The sequence below is a fragment of the Syngnathus acus genome, chromosome 16, assembly GCF_901709675.1.
Source record: "Syngnathus acus chromosome 16, fSynAcu1.2, whole genome shotgun sequence".
Lineage (NCBI taxonomy): Eukaryota > Metazoa > Chordata > Actinopteri > Syngnathiformes > Syngnathidae > Syngnathus > Syngnathus acus.
Window position 1 is genome coordinate 10,299,452 of NC_051101.1, and position 22,085 is coordinate 10,321,536.

General features: G+C 41.0%; 2 protein-coding genes across 2 annotated transcripts; one reads left to right on the forward strand and one right to left on the reverse strand.

The window, feature by feature from the left end:
- The first annotated feature begins 329 nt into the window (after nucleotides 1-329).
- On the forward strand, nucleotides 330-4,595 carry rcc1 (regulator of chromosome condensation 1). Its single transcript, XM_037273746.1, is given in 13 exon segments — nucleotides 330-338; nucleotides 864-957; nucleotides 1,296-1,483; nucleotides 1,557-1,627; nucleotides 1,629-1,734; nucleotides 2,863-2,968; nucleotides 3,029-3,087; nucleotides 3,089-3,152; nucleotides 3,228-3,254; nucleotides 3,257-3,367; nucleotides 3,461-3,580; nucleotides 3,649-3,801; nucleotides 3,872-4,595. Coding segments are annotated over 13 exon segments (1,284 nt in total). The 3' UTR covers nucleotides 4,048-4,595.
- A 4,260-nt stretch (nucleotides 4,596-8,855) lies between these two features.
- On the reverse strand, nucleotides 8,856-15,371 carry oprd1b (opioid receptor, delta 1b). Its single transcript, XM_037274524.1, has 4 exons — nucleotides 14,749-15,371; nucleotides 14,550-14,703; nucleotides 13,200-13,555; nucleotides 8,856-12,668 (listed from the first exon to the last, which is right to left on the reverse strand). The coding sequence occupies exons 1-4, from the start codon at nucleotides 14,861-14,863 to the stop codon at nucleotides 12,139-12,141; spliced, it is 1,155 nt and encodes a 384-aa protein (XP_037130419.1). The 5' UTR covers nucleotides 14,864-15,371; the 3' UTR covers nucleotides 8,856-12,138.
- Between the last annotated feature and the right edge of the window lie 6,714 nt (nucleotides 15,372-22,085).

Sequence of the window (22,085 nt, forward strand, 5' to 3'; positions counted from 1 at the left end):
GCTGTGCAGCACTTTAAAACCTGTGTGGGAAACTCCTCCATGAGTCTTATTATTCTTCAATATAATTTGCGACTTGAATTGTTTCAATATTAAGACCACCGCAGACTATGTAACTGCGGAGATTTTAAGTGTCCCTGTCTCTTTAAGAAGGCGGAGCTTCCAAAATCACGACCGAAGCTATCGCGAGAGTAATCACCCCGCTAGAACCGGTAGTCAGCTGCGTGTTGTGCATGTGCATGCTAGTTTCTAGCCTGACCTTACTTGCAATAATCCCAGGTTTGTAGATTTAACACATGATTTAGTTTAGCGGAGAGTTTAGCACAAGTACAATGACGAAGGTGGTTAAGTTAAGCGGTTAAATTACGTCTCAAACCTTCCTGAATCTCACGTTCAAGTCGCTAACTAAACCTAGCAGTCTTTGCCATGTGTAGCTGTGCTGAAAAGACATTTTGGCGTCCAACATTTGTTTTGTTTGGTAGTTTTCTGCTATCTAAATTACAATACTTGAACTTCGTCGTTTTTGACCCACTTTTAGAATGCGATTAGTCACTAGACTCTTACTCGAGGCTACATTAGCTTTAGAACGCGCGCAGAAGTTGCCAACCCACTGCAATTGCTCTGTCAAGATTCGAATCTTGCAGTCTGTAGAAGTAAGCTCAGCCATTCAGTCTACATGTGTTAACGGAGAAATAAGTTCCATTAAAATCGCGTTTGAAATCGAACAAGACTTTGCCTTACATGCAAATGAGCAGGAAGGAGCAAGCGCAGATTTGGGTTGCGGGTGTGGCAAAAGGTTGAGATTGTGCCAAAGAACATTTTATATTCATACAATAAGCGCCTCTCTTATGTATCTGTCATTATAGGATTCAAGTGATACTCTCCTAACCACTAAAAAGATGTCCCCAAAGAGGAAGTCACAGGCAATTGAAGAGGTGAACAATACAAAGAAAGTCAAAGGTAATGAATGGTTTTATCAAGTCATTCACACTGACTCATCATTAAATAACTACCGTAATTTTCGGACTATAAGTCGCGGTTTTTCATAGTTTGGGTTGGGGGGGGCGACTTATACTCAGGAGCGACTTATATACATATATATGTTGTTGTTTTTTTCACTTTTTTGGGCATTTTATGGCTGGTGCGACTTATACTCCGGTGCGATTTATAGTCCGAAAATTACGGTAGTTATGTATGAGTAGGTCAGTACCATGTGATTTATTTATTTTTTGGCTGGGTTGGTGTATTTACGGCCTAGAAATTTCATACATGTTTATACTGTGATTATGATTTTACAGTTTACCACAGGAGTCATGGCAAGGAGGCGGGCCACATTCTTGTTTTGGGTCAGGGTGATGTCGGACAGCTGGGCTTAGGAGAGGACATCATTGAGAGGAAAAAGCCCGCTCTGGTGCCGCTACCTGAGAAAATAGTGCAGGTGGTCGCCGGGGGCATGCATACTGTGTGCCTCAGTGAGACTGGCATGGTAAGTCAATCTAGAATGACACTCAAGTGACCCATGGATGCATTTGACCTAATCTCAAGAAACACTCTCTTAGGTTTACACTTTTGGCTGCAATGATGAAAAGGCTCTTGGTCGGGACACAAAAGAGGAGGGTCTGAAACGACTCCGGGAAGGTTGTGCTCGGGGAGAAAGTGGTCCAGGTGTCAGCGGGAGACAGCCACACTGCTGCACTAACCGAGGAAGGAACTGTGTACGTGTGGGGAACCTTCAGGGTCAGTCTTACTTTTTCCTCGTATGCCTCGAAGATTGGTTAAAAGTGTAGAGATGTGAATTTTTTTTGCCATTTATCACACATCTCAGAATACAAAACGAAAGCGATATTGAGTGAGGGCTATTGATTGCAAAAATGTACTGTATATTTATTTACGAGTGGGTGCATCCTTTTGGCATCAGAAGTAAACATGACGACACGTTCAAGGACTTCAAACCAGAAGAACTATTCAATGGGCATTTGTGGCTAAAAGATTTTGTGGACATGGGAAGAAGATGATTTTGAAGGCTTTGTGTACGCTCTCAATGCTTGTGTAATGACGTGTCTATCTGCTACAGAGGCTGAGATGCCAATTATTTACTAGGCGTTGACAATATTGTGAATTTCCATCTGGGTCTAAATCCATCTTCGAAAATCCACAATTGTCACCTTCCTGCATATTGTTTGCCAGGAAAGCTCCAACCCATCCACCTCAACTGTCAAGCTGTCACGTCTCCTGAGCCAAGTCATACCGTTGTTAGCTTTTCACCTTTTGCAGCCCCTTAGCTGGCGATGAATCTCTAACACACACACACACACTAATAACGTGATGCAATTCCTTGGGCTTCTTTAAAACGTTGCAATTAAAGTATTTGAAGATCAAGAGACAGAAATTCATCAAGTTAAAGTTTTAACTAGTTTAATCTTACTGGGTTGTTTTTATCTCTCCGGTCCTTACGTGTGTCACTGTTTGTTTTTTGTTGTTGTTTTTTTTTTTAGTCATTGCATTTTCATTAATATAGTACTCAGTGGCCCACTGGTAATTACATCTCTATTATCCCTGCCTACCTCCGGCATTCCAGCTCCCTTTATTAAGACTGGAGAAGATTTCCCTGAAGAAGCCTCACTTAGTGCTTGAAGTACACAGCATAGGAATTGTTTGATCAGCACTTGTATGTCCTAATCCGATTGGTTGATACGAATGTGTACATATCTAAAAATTCAAGCCATGATAGCGGGTTTTTCTGGGGGGGGAAGACTTGATTTGTTTCTTGCATTATGATGTATGTTTGTCACTCGAAAAAGCCAATGGCATGTTGGTATTTAATATCTTCTTGTGCAGTGTGTAATATTTCTCCTTTCCCCACAGGATAGTAATGGCGTTATAGGTCTCCTGGATCCTTTGAAAACAAGCGATGTTCCAACTAAAGTTCCCTTGACAGAAGCTGTCGTGAAGTTGTATCAGGTAGCGACGAGTCGCGCCACCAACACATCCTTGAACCCCGAGTTTTTAACGTCCATTTGTGTTTCGGCAGGTAACGACCATCTTGTAATGGTGACCATAAAGGGAAATCTCTACACGTCAGGCACTGCCTGAGCAGGGGCAGCTCGGAAGGGTGCCTGAGCAGTTTTCAGATCGGGGAGGCAGGAAAGGCCTTGGTGAGTGGCAAGACTCGGCAACTCTTATAATAGTCGTCAACTATGCTAATCCCGTCGCCGTTGGTCTGTTTGTAGAACGTCTGTTGACTCCTCAGATGGTCAAGTGAAGGGAAAGTCCCACTTTGTCGACGCTTTTTGCGGGGCTTACTTCACATTTGCTTTGTCCAAAGACGGGCACATTTATGGATTTGGCCTCTCCAACTATCAACAGTTGGGTAAGTGTCCTGCTATTTGAATAGATGTGGCATTGCTTCTCCAACAGCTACAAGTTGTCTCTTGACACGCTTGTATTTGGTTCCTGCATCCAGGAACCAAAAGCTCAAAGATGTATTTCGTCCCCATGAAACTGACCTGCTTCAAAAATTCAACCTCCACCTGGGTTGATTTCTCTGGAGGACAACATCACACGGTCTGCCTCAACTCGGAAGGTAAAAGGAAGGATTAGTTCAGGAGACATTTCTTCATGCAGAGTCTAAATCGGCAGATCTTTTAACAGGACAGGTGTACAGCCTGGGTAGAGCCGAGTATGGGCGCCTTGGCCTCGGCGAACAAGCTGAAGAGAAAAATGAACCCACAGCCGTCAGTGGGATTGAACCAGCTAGCAGAGTGACATGCGGGGCATCCGTCAGCTATGCGGTCACCAAAGATGGTGAGAAATGCTTCCAGATCTTGACCTAAGTCGTGTTTTCTTAGAAATGCCTGACGTTGGCCTTCTCCAGGGTCTGCGTACGCTTGGGGAATGGGCACCAATTTACAACTCGGCACAGGCCAGGAGGACGACGAGTGGAGCCCTGTGAAAATGACCGGCAAGCAGCTGGAAAACTGCACAGTTCTGATGGTGTCCAGTGGAGGGCAGCACACAGTGCTTTTGGTCAAAGACAATCAGGAAAGTTGATGAGCCTCTCAGGTGTGTAATGATGCTTCAGCCGTGTTCACTGTGCCTGAAATTGGTGGTGGTGGTGGTGGCGGTGGAGAAAGATCATTGTCTTGTTGTGGCTCCATCATGGCAGATTAGAAGAGCTAAGTGGCCGCCTTATGTGATGTGCCTAATATGGTGGTGGATGTGATGTGCCTAATATGGTGGTGGACACTTTGAGTATGTCATGATAGATATGAATACAAAGCTATTTTTTTAAAACCATATTCCTTTGGTGCGTTTTCAATAAAAAAGTCATTAGTATGACTGTGGTAGGTGAAGTTTGACTGTATGTGTACATAAGAGCCTTTTTAATTAGGCCCAGACTGGACTTTTAAAGAATGCCTTTTATTTCTTTGGTTTCGAGCAATAATTGCATGGTGTTTGGTTTAGACAAGACATTTATGCCAACTGAGTCTGTCGAGCTGCTGTCCAGAGAAAATACTCATAATGTTTTCAATGAAATTGGGTCACTGTTTTGTATTTTGCTATTGTTCCTGTCTGAGAATAAATTCAATCATATTACATGTTTTTTTTTTGGAATCCTTATACTATTCTACATTTTATTTATTTTTTCTGACATGAAACTTATTGAAATTGGTCATAACGCTTTGAAACATCCCTAAAGTCAGTTTCAAATTATTGGGCTCAAAATGCAGGCGAATTAGGGAATTGGCAAATATGTTTCCAGATGACCCTGTGAGTCCTCCTGGTTCTGGACCTCCTGTCTGCCAGATGGTCTGCTGACTTGTGCTCGCCCGTGTAGGACAGACGCCTACTACTGATCTCATGATGTAACCTCAAAGTCGGCCACTGATTTATGTGCCAACGTACTGCGTGGTGCCAAGAGTCATTATGGGCAACCTTCTGCTCTGACATGATCTTCATCACGACCAGTCGGTGACTCATAACCCCTGGCAAACTTTATGGAGGGACACATTGTGTTTGGAGAGAAAAAAATAATCTAATGAGTAATGTCCCTTTTTTTTTTTTTTTTAATTCAAACTGCTACCCTTTTGGCCTTAAGACACATTAAAAAAACAAAAAACAGTTTAATTTACAAATCAATCAAATTGGCATAAATTATGGCTCCGACATGAAAATCTATTTTTAAATTGTAAAATACCAGCCAGGAGTGTCTAAGTACAAACAAAATGTCTCAGTTGTAAAAGGTAAGTGTCCAGGTAAATCAAAGAAAAATTTATAACAATGTCTTGAAAACATTGATCCTGGCATAAAAAAGCAGAGGAAAGTTAATTATGGCAACCGGCTTCTTTTTCAAACTGAAGCAAAGTCTAGCGCATGCATTCACTTGCATCTTTTTGATTTGTGTCTTTGTCTTCCACTGTGCATCTTTAATGAGCTTGTCAGCCTGCAAGTTGTGATGCGTCTCCAACAAGACAAGGTGAGCCATATCCTGCTGTGCTTTTTTTCTTGCATTTTAATCAAATTGTCATCTGGTAAGCAGCCGTCCATCAATAATTTTAACGTTTGTTGACAATGTGCTTTCTTTTCATCACTCCACCATAGCAGGGAATGGAAAAAACATTCTGCTGTTTTATTTTTCAGTGCTTTTTAAATGTGTGTGGGAAGAAAATTGAGCTTTTCCTCAAAATTAAGTTCTCTTTCTCTCTCTCCCTAATTTATTTTTATTTTATTTGCACAAAACAGAAAAACTTATTTCATTGCCGATTGGTTTATTTATAAAAAAATTAAAAAAGTTGTCAAGTGTAAAGTACACAAAAGTAGATGTACACAGACAAAGATTTTTGATAACTATATATTTGTTGCCGAAAGAAAAACCCTTGTGTCACTGCTGCTTGGTGCATTTTTCTTTCATCTTTCCAGTTGCTATGCAACTTAGATCATAATGTTTTAAAATGAACTATGGGCTGTCTGCATCTACAAATATATGCAGCTATATTTATGAAGTCAGGCACGTCTGCCACAATTTCCAAGGGAGCCATTGTCAGACACAAAGGATATTTCTCTACTCTGGGGCTACCATATATTATTGTTATTGTCAGTATTATTATGTCAATTACAAACCTGCCTGCAGTGAAAATCGTATTCATTTTTAATATCCTGTCCACAAATACTGACCCCAGAGTAGGTAAAATGTCAAAAACCAAATGTAGAGAGGGAAAAAGATTTGTTTTTCATTATGTCTTGTTTTTCTGAAGCCTGTTTTCGCGGCTTGAGTTGCTCCTTCCTGTGTTATGGCAGGTGAATGTATCTTTGAGATTTACTACCACAAAAAAACTAAGAGAAAGAAATCCCGTCAGTGTATGAGATGACACTTTGTGGTAAATGCTTTGAGTGCTTGCCTGTTGCCATGGCATGAGGACGAGAGCAGAGGTTGTACTCGCAGCTCGCGTGGCCTTGTGTGGTGTGTGTGTGTGCTGGAAAGCAAATGGGACATTATTAGCAAATGAATTTCTCAGAAGTCTGCACTTATTGAGCTACTTATGCCCAATCGCCTGCGGACCATATTCACAATCACTGCAGATTGCTTCGATATATTGAGATGCTGACTAAGGAGGGGGGGGGGGAGCCCCCTCGGAGGATGACCAGTAGCTGCAGTGCAGAAGAACTCAACTGATGTTAGACATCTGTTTCAATTAGCTTTCCTCTGCTCTGTGTCATATTGATTCTATGATCAATTCAGTTTTGGATCATCTGCAGCAAAATTGTAAACATTCATTGCAGCTAAAGTTAAAGGCTGACTGTGAAATGAGTAAATTGGCTAGTTTGGGGTTTTGTGCCTTCCAGCTGGCTAATAGCACCCAGTTTGGAGCTTTGAGCCAGCAGGGATTCCGCTGGCGTAACAGTTTGCTTCTCTGTTTTAATGTAAAGTGTCGGGTGGATGCACAAAACAGCAGGCCTAATCCTTTGCCGGGAAACTCTGCATTACTAATGCAACTTGCTCGGAATTAGAAATTTGCACTGCTTACTTCTGAATCAAAATGGACAAATTCCACCGTGATTTAATCCTCCGCACAAAAAGATGTCTCATTGGGTTAAAGTACAAATCAGTCTTCTCAAGGTGTTGGTGTGCTGTAGTTGACTTCCTCGTGTCTTGTGCTCTGCAAATCATTCAATCAATCAGTCTCGCAGCTTTTCACCACGCATATGTTGGATCGAATGAGCTTTTGTTCGTGACACATGAATACCGTACAAGCGAGAGCAAAGCTTTATGTGAGCAACATTCTCGCCTCTTTTTAATTAGCACCAAGGCACAAGTGCAACTATAAACGTATTTTATTATGTGCGCATGATTCATTGCTGTATGAATCCACGTTTTGCCTTTTTACGGAATGTTCAATACCCAATCAGAGAGAAGCTTTCAACCTGACAAAGAAAGGAAGAAAGAAGAAAACTCAGCCATGTTGCCAATGGGGCACATGGGAGCTTTAAATTATCAGACAGAAATGGCACCATGGGCCAAATGCATCTTGGAGGTATTGTTTGAAAATCAACTAGTTTCCGAATTGGTGTTGACATTTTGTGTTTCAAAGCTGTCCCCCGCACTGAATAGAAACAAATGAAAACATTTCAGTTGTAATGTTTCAATTATCTTTTTAATTAATTAATTTATTCCTTTATTTTGTATAAATATAAAATACACCCACATGAATAAATTAACAAATAAAATAATAAATTTGAGGGAGTGTTTGGGCCAGATGAAAGATTGTGAAATCATGAAAAATATGTGAGCAAAGTCACAAAATTAAAAAATATTTCTCCCGCTCCACAAAACAGCTTAATTTTCATAATCGCGTTGCGATCTTACAAGACAAGAGTCATTCAAGACTTAAAATGACAAGAATGCAAATACCTCACAAATGCCAACATAACACCGGTGAGCCCAGCAGCCACTTCATCACTTTGCCGTTATATTAATCACTTAAGATCATCAAATATTTCTCACAAAAGCTTGTGGATAATAATAAAATGAAACCAACAAAGCGGTGTGTACTTCTCCCTCTTGACTTCCACCTAAACATGTTCATGGTGATGTAACCAAACATTGGCCATTTCATTATTGGTCATACTTATTCACGTCTAACATCATCCTCACTAATCTTCATCTCCATGCAGGTATATTAGTTCGTAATGCGCCTATTATTCATGATTTAAAACATATATTTCCCAATTTATCACTTTATTCTCATGGATTTGTTTTCAGTTTGAGCACGGTGGTGCTCTATAGATATCTTGATAGATAACTTTTCCAACTGCTACAGTACATGCAGTGCTACCCACTTATTTCCATTTACAAAAAAAAACGGATTGAATGCGGTCATTTTCCGCATACTGAATACAGTAGAGACAAGACCATGTATATTCATAAGAGCCATGATTACTCACCCTCTGTGGTGGGTGAAAAGAATCATGCCTTCTCCCCAGCCTCATAATAACGTTTTGTCTTGTGCTCAGCTCGGCTGGATCATGGCGACAATTTGCTGAGCAGCCGTTCTTTTGTGCGAGATGCCTTTATTCAACTCATGGCGTGAAATAATCATTTAAACATCCACGGGAGCCTGAAATCAATCCAGATGAGATGTGCTGCTTATTAATTATTCCTTCAGTAGATACATTAGCTGTCTTCTAACAGAGCGTGGGCATGTAAGATTCAAGTGCATCGGAGCCTACGGTTTTATGACCAAAAAAAGTGCAGCTGATTGGCGTGTTAAATGCTTGATTGATATTCAGCAGATATCCTTTGCAATCCATATTTAATGAGTGTCTGAGAGAGAAAAAAAGATAAGATTCCCAACATAAACTCAAATATTCCATGTTCCTTTATTAGCTATTACCATGGGAACCATAATTGGTTTAGAGTCAACATCACTCTGCAAATGATTAAAAAAAAAAGTCTCAGTCCTGATAAAGCAAAAAAAACCAGATCGTTTGAAGTAAATAAATGAACAAACATGCATCGTATGAACAAGTTCAGGAATTATTTACAGGCGTCGACAATCGAAGTCATCGGTACCGATTATATTTTGCAAACGGGGGGACCAACGTTAGTGTACTACAGCGCCCCAAACGACCAAAGGCGGTACTGCACCCCTAGTACCCTGATTGACACTTGAGTAGCCACGACTTCCAATTTGATCCCTGACGGCTTTCCAATTTTATCCTTGACGTGACAAATGACATATTGTGCTTTTCACTCTCCCCCTAGTAGTTCTGTTAATAACAACGCCCTCACAGGTCACAGATGCTCATCATGATCATACTCGCTAATTATCGGCTCATACACTGCATTTAAATATACGTGTCAACGATATCCGTGATAACTACCACTGCAAGGAATGAAAATCTACTAGTGTGGTTCAATAAGATGATTTACGCTGCCTCGCAGGACAATTAAGCTCGCCAAAGTACTTTGTACAGTATAAAAGGCTCTTGATAGTCTGCATATGACAAATTGTAGTGCTCTTAAAGCACCATTTTCAAAAGAACGCAATCCTTTGCAGTGGCCCCCGCATAGATGTATATATGTGTGTGCATATTTACACGCCATCAGTTATACGTCGATGTTTAATGTAACGGAGGTCACTGCGTTAAAATAAAAATGAAACACCATGTAGACACACAAAACAACTGATAAGGCATTACGATTCACATTGTCATTCAGCTAAAAGCATTGCAGACCTAAGAAAACATTCATATTCTCTTTTTTATAGGCATGATTGGGTAAAAATTCATATTAACACAAGACTAGTTTTTTCCACATCAAGAAAAAATATATAAGAGAAAAATAACTCCGCCTTTTTGTGAAAATCTAGTCTAACGTAAATATGCTGACTAGACTCAAGCGTAGCAGTACAACAGCGTGACGGCACAACCCAAAAGAAAAATTGCAGCATCACTGAATGCTCTCTTCTGTGTTTAATATTTACATTTGGAACAAAGATACCACCATTGGCACCAGTTCCACATTTATACATAAAATGTGCTTAAAAACAAATCACTTCGTTTAAATCTCCGAGTCATCCTTGATGGATAATTCCCCCCCATCAGACGTAATGTAAATCGGAAGCCTCTCCTTGACCTGCTAATGACTTTCCTCCAAGCCTGTTTGAGGTCATTGAGTGACTTTATAGCGCCGCCTTCCCTTTCCAAAGCATTCAGTGTAGGCTGAATGTAGAGAAAAACTTACCACGAGATGAGTGGAAACGACAGACAATAGTGGATATGTTGGGAGCCGAGGTTCTCCTTTTACCATCTCAGAATACATTTACAGCAAATTGATTGCAATTTCCCGAAGCACATTAGCGCATTCATGTTTCTCCCTTTTAAGCGGCAAAGACTTATTGTCATTGTGGTGTCGCTCTCTCTCTCTGAATGGCCCGTTCGATATACATTATACGGACAAAAGTTCCATCCATGCATTTTCTATAGCGCTCATCCTCATGGGTCACTGGTGAGCTAAATTCGCTGAATTTTGGTGACAACCGTGATACACCCTGAACTAATTCCCAGCCAATCACAGGGCACCATTCATAGTGATCAGGAAAGGGGATCAAATTTTCAGAATAATTATTCTTTTTTTTTTTTAAACTGCTCTTTGTTTGCAAAATTACAGAGTCTACAAAAGTTTAATTATGTCGGTGATCTGGACAAATTGAGGGGTGATACCTCAGTTAATGATACGTATAAGCCCCTCCATTTAATATTCTAAAATATATCAATAAATAATATTCTTATCCCCCCTATGCATCAGTCAAGACGCCTTTGGCACGGGAGTAAAAAAAATCCTGGATCAGTGCCTACAGCAACAGCAAAGGGCCCCGTGCGAAATCCTTTTCGCATATTGTTGTCGCAGTGCCATTGTTTTGTCGGTGATAGACGTCTCTCATGCCTCTTTTGGCTCAGGGGCAATTGCATGCAACCCGTGAAGGGAGCCATCATCTGAGATATTTACACATTAGTAGGCAGAAGAGGATCTAAATGCATTGTCATAAAACATATAAATCATTTACAGTAATGATTTGTCCATCATAGAATCATTTAACAAGTTGTTTGTGACGAAATCGGATGAGCAGACCTTTTGGATCGATGTCGTGTACTGCCAGATATCAAGCCCGTCGGTGCAGAGTGTTTATTTACATTGAGCTTCGCTTCTCTCCCAATATGGCTCGGACGTCTCCAAGCACTTCAGTGACACTCAACAATGTAGCTAGCAACCAATACTGTGCTGAAGTGGAGACAAATATCCAAAAGCCTTTGCTGATTTTAAAACTGCTTGGAGTGTGTGGGGAATTTTTAATGTGTCTGAACCTCGGCAATATTGGACAGCTAGCGAGGAGGAGGGGGATTCATTTCACAAGTGGAAAAAGTGATGTTCTAATGGTGTCATGGTGGCCACATTTAGACTGGATGGAGCACCTGCCGTGTTTTTGCATCTGGGATGAGTCCAAATAATATCGAGCAGCTGGTGCTGTAGTGTCGAGAAAAAACCAATCGTTACAGAAAGAGCATTGGGGAAAATGGCTAGTCTTTGTTAAATTGATCTGGAAGGAAAATGATGACAATGACAAATGACAGCGATTGAGCAGCTCACCCGTGATCGTAATGAGGACTGAAAATCGATGGATGGATTATACAAACAGATATTGCCTAGCAACCAGTGACAGCTCAGACCGATGCTTTTTTCGCCCCCATCTGCTCATTCCGGTAATTAAGCCTACACTATCTATTGTCTGTCTGACTCAATTTACTTTCAACGGAATTGCCCAAAATTTAGCCCGAGAGATTTTAGGCAGTATTTAGTGCCTGTGGGAATGTTTTTTTTTTTTTCTATTTTTATTTTTCCACTCATCTCTACGTACATATGTATCCACCAGTTTAGAACCTCCAGGCACACGTTGGCATTTTTTTCCAGGATACTGAAAGACAAGCATTGAGTGTCTTCACCAGGGATCCATCACAAAAGGTTTGGGCATGAGCTACAGATAAACCTGCCAGTGGTGGAACAAATGTTCACACTCCTGTGGTGGAGAACTGTGTGACTTCGGTCTGGAGGTCCTCCTGGATCCCTTCCCGGTCCACGCCTAGTCACGCCGGCTGTCTGTCTCTTTTGGCGGGAGCGCAAACGGACGCGGGCTCCCTGGTGCTGTTGCGGCCGCGGGAGAAGCTGTGCTTGTCCGTACGTGTGCGATAGGGCAGGCAGAAATCCCTGAAGCACCTCTTGAAGTTCTCATCCAGGAAGGCGTAAAGGACCGGGTTGAGGCTGCTGTTGGTGTAGCCCAGGGCGATGCACAGATGCCAGCTCGCCATCACCAGGAGGTTATTGTGATTGATGTTCACCATGGTCTTGACGATGATGAAGATGTGTATGGGAGTCCAGCAGATGATGAAGGCTGCCACCACCACCAGCACCATCCGGGTGATCCGTCTCAGGTTCCTGTCCTTCTCTTTGGATCCGGAGAGAAGACGGACGCTCTTGAGGCGTAGGATCATCAGACCGTAGCAGACGGTGATGACAAACACGGGAACCAGGAATGCAAAGATGAACACGCAGATTTTTGTCACCGTGTCCCAGTACCATTCGGGTTTGGGAAATACGATTCTGCAATCGACGCTGCCTGGGGAGAAAAAAAAAAAACCACGACGGCAGTTGAACGGAGGCTCATGTGGATAGGCTAATTTCGATTTAATAACCCAGCTCCAATGTGTTCTCTTCTACGGCCTCATTACTCCCACAATTCGGCACAAGCGCCTGCCTCTGAGAAAAAAAATCTTTTGTACGACTAAGCTAACTGTCAAGGTTAGAGATTTCTAGACGGGTTCAGGTGGTTAAATGTTTGTTTCTCAACTTGAAGATTGTAGGTTTGATCCTAACCTCCTGCTTGACAATTGTTCTTGAGCTGGATTTACTGTTGCTTAAGTCAAGCCATTCACTTCAACATAGTTCCTTGGCATCAAAATGGCCGTATTAAGCGGCAATTAGAAAAAAAATCTTCTGTCCCTCTTTAAATTAAATCTAATTTCCTGGCTGTTAATTACTAGCAGTCTTTATTCGCGCAGGGCTTTCCCGACACAAATAGCTATAAATAGCGATGGTGTCATAACATCTAAAGGATGTCTGACATTGTTTCATCTTTGTAGCTCCTCACCTTTGTCTGTCACCTTGGTAACGGCCATGATCATTACAGGTACTGCAATAACTGACGACAGAATCCAGATTGCGATGTTGATGATCTTAGCCTTGGCTGGCGTACGGAAATCCAGGGCCTTAACGGGGTGACAGACGGCCACGTAGCGGTCCACGCTCATCATGGTGAGCGTGAAGATGCTGGTGAACATGTTGTAGTAGTCGATGGCGATGACCAATTTGCACAGGAGCTGCCCGAACGGCCACGTGCGCATGAGGTAATTGGCGCTCTGGAAGGGCAAGGTGCTGGTAGCCAGGGCGTCCGCCAGGGCCAAGTTGAAGATATAGATGTTGGTGGCTGTTTTCATCTTGGTGTACCTGGCGAGGAGCAAAGCGCTGTGAGCATGGAGTCGGTCGGCAGGGTTATGCTGCGGTCACCATTAAAACGTAAGGAGGTTGGAAACCAAACAACTGGATGGATTTGAGCCTCATTTCATCTCTCAACTCAACAACACGCCATTTTCCCCGAGACAATAAAAGCTTTTTAGATGCACAAAGCTGTGATGGTGTTACGACTGCACAAGAGCCTCTGTTCTGCCACAATGGCTCTAACCTCCATTAAATCGCACTTGTATAAAAATGACTCCTGCACAGAGAGCCTTCACTTCTCATCTGCCGTTTGGAGCGAGATTGCTTCTTTTTTGTGGCGTATAGTAGTATCGGCTCCTTCATGACTCATTTGATCAAACTGCTTCTTGTCTGAGCTGCAATGCCTGACTACAAATCAATACTATGCACAGCCATTGGAGTGATTGATCACGGTGTGACGGTGTGTTGCCCATCCAAAAGAAATACATTGATTTGATGAAAACAGTTCTCATGGGGAAAATTTGTGCCATAAGGAGGTTTTAGCGCAAGGCTCAGTGGGAAATCGCACTTTCTCCCTCCCCTGTAGTTAGTACTAACTGTGTGTGGTATTTTAGTGAGGCACTAATTCCACATAATCATTAACATAAGAAAGACAAAACATACATTTTATTATTTACTTTCTTTGTAAATTGTCTTCAAGCATTGGGAGAAAAACTGTATAAGAATAGGAATGATAAAAAAAATTAGGACTGGTAATAGATTTTTGAATAAAAAGTTTTTAATGTTATTAGTGCTACAGTATTTCTCATCATTGTATCAATGTGGTATATCATAGTAAAATAAAAAAATATATATATATATATATATAAATATATATGTGTGTGTGTATATATATATATTCTTAAATTTAAACAAAGTATAGTAATGTTGGTTGAGGATGGAATAGCATAATATAGGAGTGTAAATTCCTCTCCCCCAATTATTATTCTCAAACACTTCATACCTGACCACGCCGTACATGACGAGAACGTTACCCAACAGTCCCACCACGCAAATAAGCGAGTAGAGGGCGGTGATGCACACAGCGATGACAACCCTCGCCGTGTCGCGACCCACGGACGCGCTGGTACCGTTGGTCCCATTGGTACCGTTGGTCCCATTGGTACCGTTGGTCCAGTTGGTACCGTTGGTACCGTTGGTCCAGTTGGTCCCGACGCCTCTTGGCGGTCCGAGTAGGAGCGCGTCGGGGAGGCTGGCATTGAAGGGAATTAACGACACATACAAGTCATCCGGTGGGAAAGTAGCGAACTCCATCATTACAAATTAGATTTTTCTTTCGTCTTCTTTTTTTTTTTTTTATATAAAGATAAGGAAAGATTTTTTTTTCTAGCACGGTGCGTGAACAGCGAACAACTGAGTGAGACTGCGAGTGAAATTGTCACCTCGCGTCTCTCTCTCTCTCTCTCTCTCTCTCTCTCTCTCTCTCTCTCTCTCTAGCGCCCCCCCCCCCCCCTCCCCGTTATAATATTCACAATCCAATATATTACTTTTATATTACCCCAAATACCAGCTCAGGGCTTTTTGTTCATATTTGTTGTCTACTTAAGTGCTGATGTGGGCGGCATATATATCAAGGGGCATGTTTTCATTTGAACAAATGCATTTTTGGAATGATATTAAACATCATTACTGGTATATTAAATATCATGATGACTTTAAAATCAAAACACAAATGACTCTTACTGTGGAAATCTCAGAACTTTAATTAAGCTGAGAAATGGATGATGTTGGTCAGGATTTGCGCGGTAAATAAAAATGAAAAATATCAGAGATTTACTGGAAAAAGTTTACAAGCCATTTTTTGTAAGATATAAAAGAAAAGACAAAAACTTTCTCCCTTAAGGGGCTTTTAAAAACCAGAGGTGCCTGTGCATGGCCGGTGTTAGCGGAGCCATTTCGTACACACAGTGTCATTCGGCGTCGGCAGTCACCTCGTTGAAATTACCTGACTAACCCGCAGGAGTAATAAAATTACCTGCCACTAGCCAGGCTGATGAAATATTTAACAAGATTTTCAAATCCAATAATAGAGCAGCCATTATTATGACCAACTCTGATTTGAAGCTTTTGAATGATTGTGTTGTTTTTCTGTGAGTTACATTAAATACATTTGTGTGCATGCACAAAGGAAACCGAGGCTCTTAATGGACCATATTAGTCAATATTTAATCAACGCTGCAGCTGTTCAGCCTTATTGAACTTCTGGTCCTGTTGTAATTGATCAATTAATTCAACAGCAACATTTACAATCTCTAAGCGATCAACACACAAAAAAGTCGAAAAATGCATAACTTGAGAGAGTCGGCAGTATTTTGGATTTTGTTTCACCTCTTGGTTTATTTTGGAATTGTATCTGGTCACCTCCATGTCGTGGCTCTAATAATTGTCGCCCCACTTTCCCTCATGTCCTCACACCTTTAATCATTCCTGGATTATCCTGCCATATTTTCAATTCTAATTAGCAACTTGACAGCTTTTCTTTAATGAGAATAATAGCTTACATTTGATTACCCTCACATAAAAGATCCAATAATGGTCGATTAGAGATTATCGCATGCTTGACGAGGACGTCGGCAGGTATATATACACCTCACGTTCGCGTGCCTCGTTGAATTCAGCCTCTAAAATCTCCGACATTATGAGCCCGACAGTTGAACCCGCACGCTGGCACAGGACTGATCACAACACTTAGCCACAATAGTCCAAATGGGACAGCTCACATGAAACAAGCTAGGCTGCAGATGAGAAATGAGCTAACTTTAATTTCCGAAAACAGGAGGGGAGTGCATGCTTCTTACTGGTGTTATATTTCTCATCGTCCTCAAATGTCACACTGGAGAAAATAAGCAGCCCTGCTAAAAGCTTTGCGATTCAAGCGATCCACTTGCCTCTCTGTTTAAACACACTTATCGGCTTTTTCAATACGGAAAAATAAAAGTAGATTACAGTAGGCTACCCGAAGAAAATGATGTTGTTAGTTGTGTTATTATAACTACTTTCTGCGCTCAGTCTCCCCTTGGGGAAAATCATTCTTGATTAGTCCTTACTGGCTATAAAATTACACACATCACTCCTCAGCCTGAAGGAAACCTTAAGAAGCATTTGCACCGCTTCGCTGAAAGAGCGGAAATACACGACAAATTGTTCAAGGTAAATCACAATTCCATGTGCCTTATTAATAGATCCATGACATTAGTGATGTCAGTTAAAATACTAACTACAAATTCAAATAACAGAAGTGTCAAATCCAGGTCCAGAAAGTAAAACCCTTGCCACAGTTTGGCTTTAGCCACAGGTACTTCTAATCAACCTAGCCAACAGATAAGCTAGCTCGTTAACCTACAACAAAACACGGTTCCACCCTTTTACTAACCAAGCAAATGAGAACTGGGTTAAAAAGAACAACAAAACAACTCATAAAAATTAACACATTAGCCTGGTCTTACAGCTGGGAAGAAAATACGAACATTAGCAAACATGTCACAATGTAGCATAATGCTAGTATATCAAACATTGACTGCTTTGGAAAGCTTCATTAATTAATTGACTTCACTAAACCCAATTTCAAATAAATGCCGAGTACTCTCTAACCCTTTGCAACTTGCAACTATTTTGGTTGTCTTAGAAGATGTTTGGCCTCTTATCCAAGCTTCATCAGTTCATGCACCAAGGCTAAACCAGCTAGCAGCCTTAGCTACCCAACAATGTCTTCCCGAACTCTTCAAGTTGTGAGGCACCTTCTGAAAATTCCTTTTAGTTGTAACTGGAGGTAGAAGCATCTGAAAGCTATGAGTGCCTGTGATGAGTGTTTATTTGTTAGAGGTTCAAAAATAGTTTGAAAGGGATGAAAAGATGGCTCTTTTGAATCATGTTCTTCTCTGACCAAATTATCTCCATTTTTGTTTTCAACAGAGAGCTCTTTCTGTTTGAGGGACAGGTCGACATGGTCTTGACGTAATTTTGTTGGAATATTATATGAAGGGTTGTATTATTAATGGAGCTACTTTACTTGAGTTTGAGTAGTTAACTACGCTTTAAAGATATATCACAGCTAAGATTATTAAACAGTAAGATTGGGCGTCCTGTTAATGAAGAAAGGCCGGATAATGGCAGCAAATTAATTATCGGAAATTTGAACCACTTGGAATCCATCCAGCCTTGCAAAATGTTTGCGTTTTCCCATTAGCATCCAGACTTAATTGACCTTGAATAATGCAATAGCTCACTCTCCCCGGGCTCTAATGCTTGTCATATTTCATTTGATGCTTTCTGCTGTTACTTTTCAGGAGATGTGTTTTCTTTCTGTTTTCAACAACTGGTGTCTGCCGTGAACTTTTAAATAGTCTGCTATGTGCTCCAGAGTTTGAAAAAGGTCAAAAAGAAAAAAACACGTACCTTGACATTTTCGTCTACATGTTTCCAAGATAGGAGACTGGGAGTGGGAGGTTTTTTTTTTCCCCCACATGCATTTTGTTCGTCGCCTGTCACGCAAGACAAATGATCTGTTCAACCTTTAGGTATGTTGTGTTGAATCATTCTTTACTTCATAGACAGGATATTAATTACACTAGACCATGACGGAGATCGTACGATCACATTTAACCCAAATGAAATATTGATTATCAATCACTCGCATGTAGTGTCTGAACACTTAATTTAGGCTCCATTTCGACTTCACAAAATCCACCTCTTAATGTTAGACGATAAAAGAGATCAAAACTGCCCTGCTGAGACAGCCAAAGCGATTGACAGCGGCACATCGAACCTCTTTTGTCTTATTTATTCATGAATGCAAGAGGTGTTGCCTGATCAATAGTTGCTGCTGGTAGACTGAATAAGAAAAACAGCAGAAAGTCGTCACACGTACAGAGACGATCACGACTGGCTCCTTCTCAATCCCCGGGAGAAATTCTACAGCTCGGAAACTGATTCATTTTGGAAAACGGGATCGTGTTAAATTTACAGGCTTTGCTGTGTGCAGCAGCGAGTGGGCGGGTGGACATGCGTGGGTGTGGACAGTGTCAACAAGGCAGAGGCATTAATTGCAATTGCAGTGTCAGGAGCTTACCGAGATAAAACACCAGCATAGGCTTTCAAATGCCATGTTGTTCACTTTTCCCTTTTTATGAAAAGGAAAAAACACTTGTAAGTGGCTTCCCCCCCCCTCCCTTTGTCATACAGCAAATAATATAGAGACACAGTGTGACTGAAAAGTCAAAGGCTCCCGCCGTTTAGTGTGGTTGTGGTGCACAATAATGTGGAACATGCTGTGTGCTGCACACAAAGCAGCGGCCAAAGACAAAAGCGGAAAAGAACCTAAGAAGAGGTTTTACAATAAAAATATTTAATCGTGCCGGTGTTTTCCCGATACCGTCGCTATCTTCGTGACACGACACGGCTGTGTGTGGATATCACAAGGTTGCAAATCAAACCCATAAACCCCACGGTGCTGTTATTTTTAGCTTCTTTACAATATGAATCATATTTTAAATTTCAGTGAAGTTTTGTTGTCGTTTCTGTAGTGTGTCTAATTTCCTGTTAGCGCCCTTTGGTAACATTTACACGCTAACCCATTGTGCTAGTTTTTCCGAGTTAAAAACTGGTCTGAAAAGAGACATTTTTAAAAATCATCTTTGCAAAAGTTCATTTATTAAAACAATGCATGCAATGTAAGAATTAACATCCACTCTATGCTATCATAGCACTCCAGCTAAGTTAGCTAAGTCAACATTTCGACACTCAAGTCTTTATTCAAATATTGTACATGTCAAACAATTATTTTTGTTTTAATTACATCCATCCAATGTTTCTGAGGTCTGTAAAATCCAGGTCACGTCTTTTAACAACATATACGTATATTAGTGCAGCTATTGACTCACACTGATTGATGTTTCTAACGGTTTCATGGGGTTTAACGAGCTGACCAAAATCATATAAACACCTCTCAGTGCCCCAATTTTCATTGTGAGTGTTTAATGAGTGTTCCAAGCCATTGATCAGCTGTGATCAGACCTGCTGACAACTCAGCAGCAGTGGGCAATCACACTTTATTATTTAAATTAGAGCCTTGTAATTTTGTGTGACGATGCTGCAGCCGATCTCTCTTTTATTTGGCCGTAAACAGGAGTTGGATGGACTTGATGGAGCTACAGACAGACACACAAATATAAACACCTTGTGAAATCCAAAATGTATATCACATCAATTAGGCAATTGTAACAGTTGAATGGGTTAAGGAAAAAAAAAATCAATTAGTCACACGCATAGTTCATCACCCAAACAACATGGCAGGACCTCTGACTGCAGTCACTGATGCATGCCAAGGTAAAAAAAAAAAAAAAATCATCATTGTAAACAATCGACATCCCGTAGGCATCAACGCCATGATTGACAGATTTTTATTTACTGTAGCGACCAAATGGCGAACTGGCAGTGTCGCTCTCAAGATGTTGTTTTCATTCATGACTCCCCCTTTTTTTTCTTTTCTTCTTTCTCAGCAGCACCGGGCGTAGGTTCAGCAGCCTCAACTAACAATTAGTCACGCAAGAGCGATTTGTCTGGGCCCGGGACTTGATTAGCTTCTGTGATTTTACGCCTGGCTGAATGAAACCAGCAAAAATGTCACAAGAGGCGCCGTTAAAACAGAAAACGAAAAAAGATGTGCCGAGATCAGTCAGCCAGCGATTAAAAATGAACCGTTTGTTGTTCAAGCTGAGCGAGAGAAATTCATCAAGGTTTTTCCATTCAACAAAGTGAGTCAAATATTTTTTGAAAGTTTCATAAAAAAGCCTTTTTAATATGATGGAAGTGTTTGTTGCTAAAGGTGAAAAACTTAGTGACTCATTTTTGTAAACAGTTTTTATCCCGAGTGTTAGGAATGTTATAATAATATATGGTTGTACAAAATACGTTGCTAATTCCAAATAAATCAGTCAAGTGTTAATATCTGAGCTTAGTGTAGTTGTAGTAAACAATAAAAGGTAAGTGATCCTTTTATTGAGCCAGCCATCAATGTGGCCTGTTGCTTGTTTTTCAGGGTGACCGCACACCGTGCAGTAATTCGTAATGACAGTGCAAGATGGAATCGCTGTCAGGGGATCTGTGAAATGAGTTGGAAGTAGCAAAGAGAGCGATTACCTGAACAAACTCAAATGTTCCTCACATAAGATAGAATCAGGCTGCGCACAGGAAAATCTCATCAATTATGCGCACGCTGTTTCACATCATTGCCTGCAATTTAATAAAACTAAATGTAATTGTGATGCTAGCAATGATGGGGAAAATATTCCCCTGGTGGTGCGAGTGGCTTTAACATTGAGGAGCTTTTTATTTTTTTAAACTTGTTTACAACTTTCAAATAAATTCAAGCAGGTCTGTAGGTCCCAGCGAATCCATTAAACGATCCCCTGTAGGTCCTGCCAAACCGAGAAAGATAGATCGAGAAGGTGAAGCAAGGTATATCGACTAAACGGGACTGTAAAAGCCTCAGAGAATAGAAAAGAGTAGCCACAATGAGATGGAGAAAAAGATAAGTGCCTTGGAATGGTTTCAAAGCAATTGAGTCAAAGTACAATTCAAACAGAGGATGAAGAGCTGAGTTAGCGGAGCTTGTTGAAACACCCAAATCAAATGGTGCTAAAATGGCCCGTTGTCTTGGAAACAGTGCCGATATCAGAATTCTGATAGCAAGGGAGGAGACGATCATTTCTTTAATCGTGCTGGTCATCCCCCAGGTTGCTGTGACTTTTCAAATCGAGGACAGGGTATCGATGCAAGGAAGAATGTTGGAGCGAGTGAGCAAGAGATTGAGAGTACCTGCCTGGCCTGGTAAGCAAAAGTGGGCGTGGCTAACCAGTAGCATGCAGCAGGTGACTGGAACAGGAAAAAAACAAGGAAGCCCAAATGAGAAATCTCCTGTGAGTAGAATATATTTTATTTAATATGTTTTTTGTTTTTGTCATGTTATGAGGTAAATATTGATTGTGAACTGTTCCAGATAATGTACATTATGTTATATTGTGTTGGCTAATATTGTTTCGACCTTCAAATGTTTTTTAAGGGGTGGGTATGCTATATTTCTATGCTATGGCTTTTGATTAAGCCTGTGCTGGCTGGTTTCAGTTTGTGCTCTCCATGTGAAGCCCTTTGAGACAAGTCTGTGATTAAGGGCTGTGAAAATGAAATTGACTTGACTTGGGTCAAGCCATAGGTCGGACTTTATTTTCATAGATATGCAACACGGACTAAGGTTTTTAGGATGCCACCATTCAAGTTAACATGGCAGAAAATCTTCCTGTCTCTTGGGAAGACTAGTTTTAAGATACTCTCTAGAAATAATGTGGAATGACAGTGTTGTATTATAGCCGAGAGACTACCGGTCCTCATTAGAGGTGCTGGAGAATTTGTGATTTTGAGAGAACCTACTCTCTCTGCATGACACCTTCCACCTTCCAATTCCCATGTGTAAAAAAAAAAGCTA